The 7,072-nt window shown below is 49.6% G+C and overlaps 1 protein-coding gene across 1 annotated transcript; it reads right to left on the minus strand.

The window, feature by feature from the left end:
• Nucleotides 1-4,001: 4,001 nt before the first annotated feature.
• gpr61l (G protein-coupled receptor 61-like) lies at nt 4,002-5,306 on the minus strand (the record flags this gene model as incomplete). The annotated part of the gene is made up of 1 exon (XM_084446071.1): nt 4,002-5,306. One exon carries the CDS (start codon nt 5,304-5,306, stop codon nt 4,002-4,004), a length of 1,305 nt encoding a protein of 434 aa, XP_084302197.1.
• Between the last annotated feature and the right edge of the window lie 1,766 nt (nt 5,307-7,072).

Raw genomic sequence — 7,072 nt, forward strand, 5'->3', positions numbered from 1 at the left:
TATAATGAGTGACAGTGAAGACATGGACTGACCACGTACATACAGTATGTGTCTAATAATAATCGCTCTTTGAGCTTTTCTCCCTGTAACTCCAGACATCGACTCGGTTCCGGACGTGCTGTTTACGACGACATAAAAGCGCTCATTTGGTTAATGAAATTCAAATCACAAACACTTGTGGTGTTCGTGCAGATACGGGCGAGTGTGCTCTTCAGGGCTCTCGGTCAGACTGTGATGGTTTCTCTGTCCTTTGAAGCGTCATATTGAGGCTGCCTCCTTTGTGTCAGCTCGCCTCTAGAGCTCTGCTTCCCCTTCCACCACAGCTGTGTGCTGAACGGGTTGTTGACATGTTTTTTTTTGGTCTGTTTGTGTCTGTGTGTGTGTGTGTGTGTGTGTGTGTGTGTGTGTGTGTGTGTGTGTGTGTGTGTGTGTGTGTGTGTGTGTGTGTGTGTGTATGTATGTGTGCGTGTGTGTGTGGATAGGATTATCCCACATCAAATGCCATAGGTCAAAGTCCTACTTTGCCGGTCAAAGTATTAGATATAAACCCGTGTTATGTAATATGAGCAAATAGACCAGGTATAGTAGTGATGATGATGCCATACAGCCAAACACACACTCTGTCAGTATTTGCCATGAACAAACCACTCAGACTTCCTGTCTGTTTGTGATAGGCCAATACAAACAGGTAATGGCTGCCAGATGACCCGGCCTTATCGCTCTCCCAGTGCATCATGGGCCACTAATGATTTCCATTGTGTGTTGGCTATCTCACTCTCACTGTAACTGTCACTATATGGTGGTACCAACACACACACACACACACACACACACACTTACACAACACTTACACACACGCTACGCTTCAATCAGTGAGGAGCCTTCCACTGGCTGCCCAGTGGAAGTCTTCTATTGAGATGGAGATGAGGCTATATCTGGAGATACAGGACCGTGTGTGTAATTACCCGTCTACCGCTGAGGAGCAGGAGGAGGAGGAGGAGGAGGAGGAGCCCCTCCCCCCGCCCCCCCAACACATACACACACACATTACTGCCCCCCCCCCCCCCCACACACACACACACACACCTCTCTCTCCTTAGCCCACACACCATTCCATCCAATCTGAATCTAACAGGCCGACATCATCCAGCCAAGAAGCGCCTTGTTGCCATGGGAGTGCCCGTCTCACTCACATTTCCATGGCAACAGGCAGGCATACATGCTAGGCTTGGCCAGGCAGCATCCCTCATGGTCACTGTACATGTCCTCTATGTCTCTGGTTTTAATACATGTCCTCTATGTCTCTGGTTTTAATACATGTCCTCTATGTCTCTGGTTTTAATACATGTCCTCTACTGTATGTCTCTGGTTTTAATACATGTCCTCTATGTCTCTGGTTTTAATACATGTCCTCAATGTCTCTGGTTTTAATGACAGTTTTGAATGGTGCATGACGACAGGCATTCTTGATCTCAAAGCTCTGAAAACAATGAAGTCCAAATGACAATGTGAACGTTATAAATGTATTGCAATGATGCAATCCATGGAGTTGTCCAGAAATAAACAGCTCCAGTATGTGATGTTGCGCCTCCTGTGGCTGGTAACAGCAGCAGCTTGACCAGAGAGCAGGAGTCAGAGGATCCCTTCACTGGCAGGCTACTCTGACAGATGCTATGGACGCATTACCATAAAGTGCATTGTAACTGATTTGCATTGTGCAAACACACACTCACTCATTTGATCACACGCACGCACACACGCACGCACACGCGCGCACGCACGCACGCACACACACACATACACACACACACACACACACACACACTGCTGGACATCAGAGGAGAAAGGCCTGGTGATATCATCAATGGGTCGCAATGTGACCCCGCACCTGTGGCCCAATCAGTCAGGGAAATATGGGTCTTGGTTAGGGCTCATGTCAGGGTCAAAGGTCACGGTCCGAGTGGGAATACAGTAGTTCCTAAAGTTAAGGTTAAAATGTAACTGCCGTCAGCTTTAAACTCCAACAACTCAATTTTTACTCACCGTTGTCGTCCCGTCCCCTCTCTCTCTCTCAACTTCTCCTCCTCCCTTTTTTTCTCCCACTCACTTGTTCATTTGGTTAGTCCACATGTTCTGGGGGCCGCAAATTTGAGAGTGGAAACTCATCCCCTCCCTCTCCTCCTCACACCTTGAAACTTTTGTTACCCTAGTTTCTAGGGATTCTAACTCTCAGTTCTATGGGTGAAGGAGGTTGACCTATAGGAGGTTGACCATGCTGACGAGCCAATCAGAGCTCATGGGTTTACCCTGCTGACTAGCCAGCCAATAGCCTGAGAGGTTTGATGCATGCGCCTGAGTACAGGTGCCCCTATATATAAGGATGCGTATTGTCTCATTCAGAAAATGATCTTCAGTGAGAGGTCAGGGGTCAGCACTCCTAGAACTGGAGTTACACTTCCCAGTGACTGTCGTTCTAGAGTTACACTTCCCAGTGACTATTGTTCTGTAACGTGGCGTTCCGTGCTACGCGTTGAGGTCAGAGCAGGTGATTCTGGAATGTTCTCCGGGCAGACCCCCACATTACCCTTTCAAAAGAAGGTTGAGGATCAACATTGGCAGCGCCTGAACCCTCACCTGCTGTGGGACCGGCCTGAACGCTTACAACGAAACAGACTCAACACTGGATCAACTCAGACATGAAGCAATTAACCTTGCATCCCTTTATTCAGATATTTATATTAATACAATGAAGAATAAGATTCCCTGTGTGTGAACCTGACCTGAAAACCATAATTAGAGCGTGTCTACTCATGTTCAGAAACTGAAGCATTTACAGGTACTGGTTATTTGGCGAACATACATTTATAGAACATACAAAAACAACCACACATAATTATACATCTTATTTTGTTTTATCTCTGACATGAAAAATGCAAAACATCAATTCTGTCTCAATAACGTACCTTACAATGAAACCGATTTTAGCATGGTCGTTGAACTTGAAGTCAGACCTTCCCTGAATGCAGGGGCGGGGATCCTGGGGAGAGGGCAGGGGGGACATGTCCCCCTCAATATTTGAGATCATTAAAATTGTCCCCTCCAATATTTAGATTGGGGTAGTGGCATTCAAATGACCATACAGCCGCGTAGGAAAATAAAAATTCTCTTGCAAAATTTCAATGTAAATGCCCCCCCCCCAAAAAAAATTGGATACAGATCCCCGCCACTGCCTGAATGAATCAAATGCTCATGGCCAGTGAGCACTACTCATCTCATGGACTAGAGAAACAGAACAATAGCTTATAGGCAGAGATGCACTTATGGAAGAGTTGCAACAATGAAGGCCAAAGTATAGAAGCAAATTTCCTACACACTTTCCATACAGAACTTACACTTCCTACTAACAAACAAGCTCAGTAGACAAACAAATACAGCATCTTAAAAGCTAAACTAGTAGAGCCTGTTAAAACCTACACTAACCAATAGAAAAGCAGCCCTGGCATTGCTGCAGCTCTTCCTGTGCCTCTACGTAAGAGGACAGAGGACAGTCGGCTGTCCAGTCCATATACAGTAGACTGGTCCATATACAGTAGACTGGTCCATATACAGTAGACCGGTCCATATACTGTAAACCAGTCTATATACAGTAGACCAGTCTATATATTCAACCAGTCCATACATACTGTAGTAGACCAGTCCATATACTGTAGACCAGTCCATATACTGTAGACCAGTCCATATACGGTACAGTCGACCAGTCTGTCCTGCAACTCAGTAACAGCTTCTTAGATATAGACGCTATACATGTAGTCCAGCCATATTGTCACGGCTGTAGTCTGCGTCCGGCCACGTTGGACAGACCCTGGTCTGCTACAGTACGGGTTCCAGTCTGCGTCCGGCCACTTTGGACAGACCCCAGTCTGCTACAGTACGGGTTCCAGTCTGCGTCCGGCCACGTTGGACAGACCCCGGTCTGCTACAGTACGGGTTCCAGTCTGCGTCTAGCCGTGCTCCTCCGGTATCTGACCCGGGATCCGGACCCTGTGGTCGGCGGCGTTCCTGGGGCTACCGGTCCTCTGCAGGAACTGGAGGAAGTTCTCCTGCAGCGACCCCCGGTGGCTGGACTCCGCCCCCGCCCCGCCCCCCAGCTCCGTGGCTCGCCGTGAGGAGGAGGAGCTGCCGCCGCCGCCGCCGCCACAGCAGCGGCGGAACTTCACCAGCTCCTCCCGGATCTGCCGGTTCAGCAGCCCGTAGAAGAAGGGGTTGACGGCGAAGGAGGAGTAGGCCAGCCAGGTGACGGCCTCCTCCAGGTCTCCGGCGCCCGGCAGTGGGGGGGCGCCCAGCGACACGTGCAGGTGGAAGGAGAAGTAGGGCAGCCAGCAGAGCACGAACTGACCCACGATGACCACCAGGGTGAGGGCAGCCTTGCCCCCGCCGAAGGCGCGCTCCTGGGACAGCCTAGGGGGCAGGCCCCGCCCCGTGGTGATGATGGTGGTCTGGCTGCTGACGGAGTCGGAGCGCCGCTGCTTGGTGGCGTGGGCGGCGCCCGAGGAGGACGAGGAGGCGGTGGCCCAGGCGGGCGCCGGCGCCTGCTGGAGGGCAGCGGATCGCGCCACCTTGTACACGCCGCAGTACACGGCGAAGATGACCAGGGCGGGTGCCAGGAAGCAGACGGCGCCGTAGAGGAGGGCGAAGGCACGGCGCAGCCGGCTGTGGCTCCAGTGGAGGGAGCAGTGGGAGGCGGCGATGGAGCTCTGGGGGCCGTAGGCGGGCCAGCCGAACAGTGTGACCATGGCGAGCAGCGCCGACTTCACCCAGATCAGCGCCATCACCCCCACCGCCAGGTTGATGCTCATCTTCACCTCGTAGCGCATGGGGTGGACAATGTAGTAGTAGCGCTCCACACTGATGGCTGTGACGGTGAGGATGGAGGCACAGATGAGGAAGACGTTGAGGAAGATGTAGACCCGGCACTCCAGCACGGTGAACGCTACGGTGGAGAAGTACGGCGAGCTGGACACGATGCCCAGTGGCATGAGGAGGACGGCGGACAGCAGGTCCACGGCGCACAGGTGGCACACGAAGGCAAAACGCTTCAGGTGGGGCGCGCGGGCGACGGCCGCCATGACCCCGGCGTTTGCCAGCAGGGCGATGAGGTTGAGGGTCACCATGCAGAACAGGCCGACCAGGTCCTTGATCTCGGACTGGGAGCTGGTGACCACCTCGGCGGGGGCGGTGGGGTGCGGCCCCCACAGGCCGGTGGAGCGGTTGGCGGCGGTCAGCATCTGGTCTGGCTTCTCCTCCATGGCGAGCTCACGCACAGCTGGTCGCGCTCGCAAGGCTGTCGTCACTCTGGGAAATCTCTGTGGAAGAAACAGAAATATATTTTTTACAGTATGAAGACGGCAGCTGGGGCGGCTGTAGCTCAGTTGGTAAAGCGGTCGTTCAGTGATCGAAGGGTCGGTGGTTCAAATCCCAGCTCCGACTGTCCAATGAGCAGGTTAGCACCTTGCATGGCAGCTACCGCTAAGGTGGAAAAGCGCTATAAGTGCAGTCCATTTACCATTTATTAATTTTTCTCAAATTCGTATCGTTGTGGACTAGAGGAAACAGGTGGTTTTAGTGCGTGATTTGATACACTGCTTGTTTTGGTTAAAGCAATACATCGCGATATTTAGACCTTCACAAAAATGTCTGGTGCTAATTCTCCAATTAGATTTACTAAAAGTAAGCTGAATCGTCCAAACAGTCTACTCCAGGGGTCTCAAACTCAAATTGGCTTGGGGCCACTGCTGGTATCGTCAACTCATTCTCTACTACTAACTATAAGAAAGTGCAATATTTCTGAAAATGTCATTTTTCATTTCCATAACTAGACTCACAACTCAGTCTCTAAATGTTGACTATTCCATAAATAACATTTTCATAATACAATTTGAAACCAGTTTCCATTCATTTTAATATATTTTAACAGTTAGTGCTGCAAATCAGTTTTCCTTACTTTTATTTTATCTTGAATAGCCTATTTGTACTTTATTCAGTTTTAGCTGCAAAATGCATCACTACTGTAAGCCTGCCCTGGACCTGTTGCATGTATTAAAGTTCAAGTTTGCTTCCATTTCTTACCAGACACTTGAATACATTTAGCCTAGGCCTACTATTCTATTTCTTGCTAGACACTTATCTTGAAAGACTGAGACGTTAGCTGTGTGGCTGGTTTTTTCCTCTCGTCTCCCTGTGACACTCCATGTTTAGTAGGCTAATGAATAGCTCTTGACATTATATTCCTTTAGAACGGCGACTTTCTTGCATATCAGGCAGGTAGCATTTCCATTGAACTCCACAACACATACTGCAATGTCCATATTTCTTGAAACCGTCTGTGTTCCTAACGTTAGTTAACCATGAGTGTCTAGCTGCATTCAGTTCATAGTTCATAGTCGCGTGCGGATTGATTGGACCTGTGACTGTATGCAGCATTCACCTCGCGCTCTGCGCACAATAACAGAATTTCGCCCCACGTTTGAGCGACTTGAATTTCGCATTGTAGGCCTGGCTGCCGGCGCCGTTTACAATAAATTATTTTGTGGGCCGGATTACATTATATTTCTGACCATGTCGCGGGCCGGATAAAGTGGTGTGTGTGGCGGGCCGCGAGTTTGAGACCCCTGGTCAGAAAGATTATACATTGACATTTAATAACTCGCGCTCCGGGGACTCAGCATTCAGTCGAAGTGCGCATGCGCAACGTTGTGCTTAAACAACACAGTAGTAGCTAACTATTCCGGCATCTATGGATTTCATGCGTTTTTTAGCTCAATGATATTCATGGCGGATGTGAGAAAACCGAAGCGAAACATCACGGAGGAAGCCAGAAAAAGAAAAAGACAATCTGATAACGTTACGACAGTACGACAGTGCACTTACTCGCACAGCCTGTGGGGGCGCAGTTCCGAGAAAACCGAAGAAAACGCTAATTGCTTTAAAATTAAAATAAAAACGCATGAGAGGGAAATCTCTTTTTCCTTTTTTTGTTTTGTAACCTCGGAATACTGTCAGCTAAGGTCACATC

Source organism: Borostomias antarcticus (genome assembly GCF_949987555.1).
Source record: "Borostomias antarcticus genome assembly, chromosome: 11".
NCBI classification, from domain to species: Eukaryota; Metazoa; Chordata; class Actinopteri; order Stomiiformes; family Stomiidae; genus Borostomias; species Borostomias antarcticus.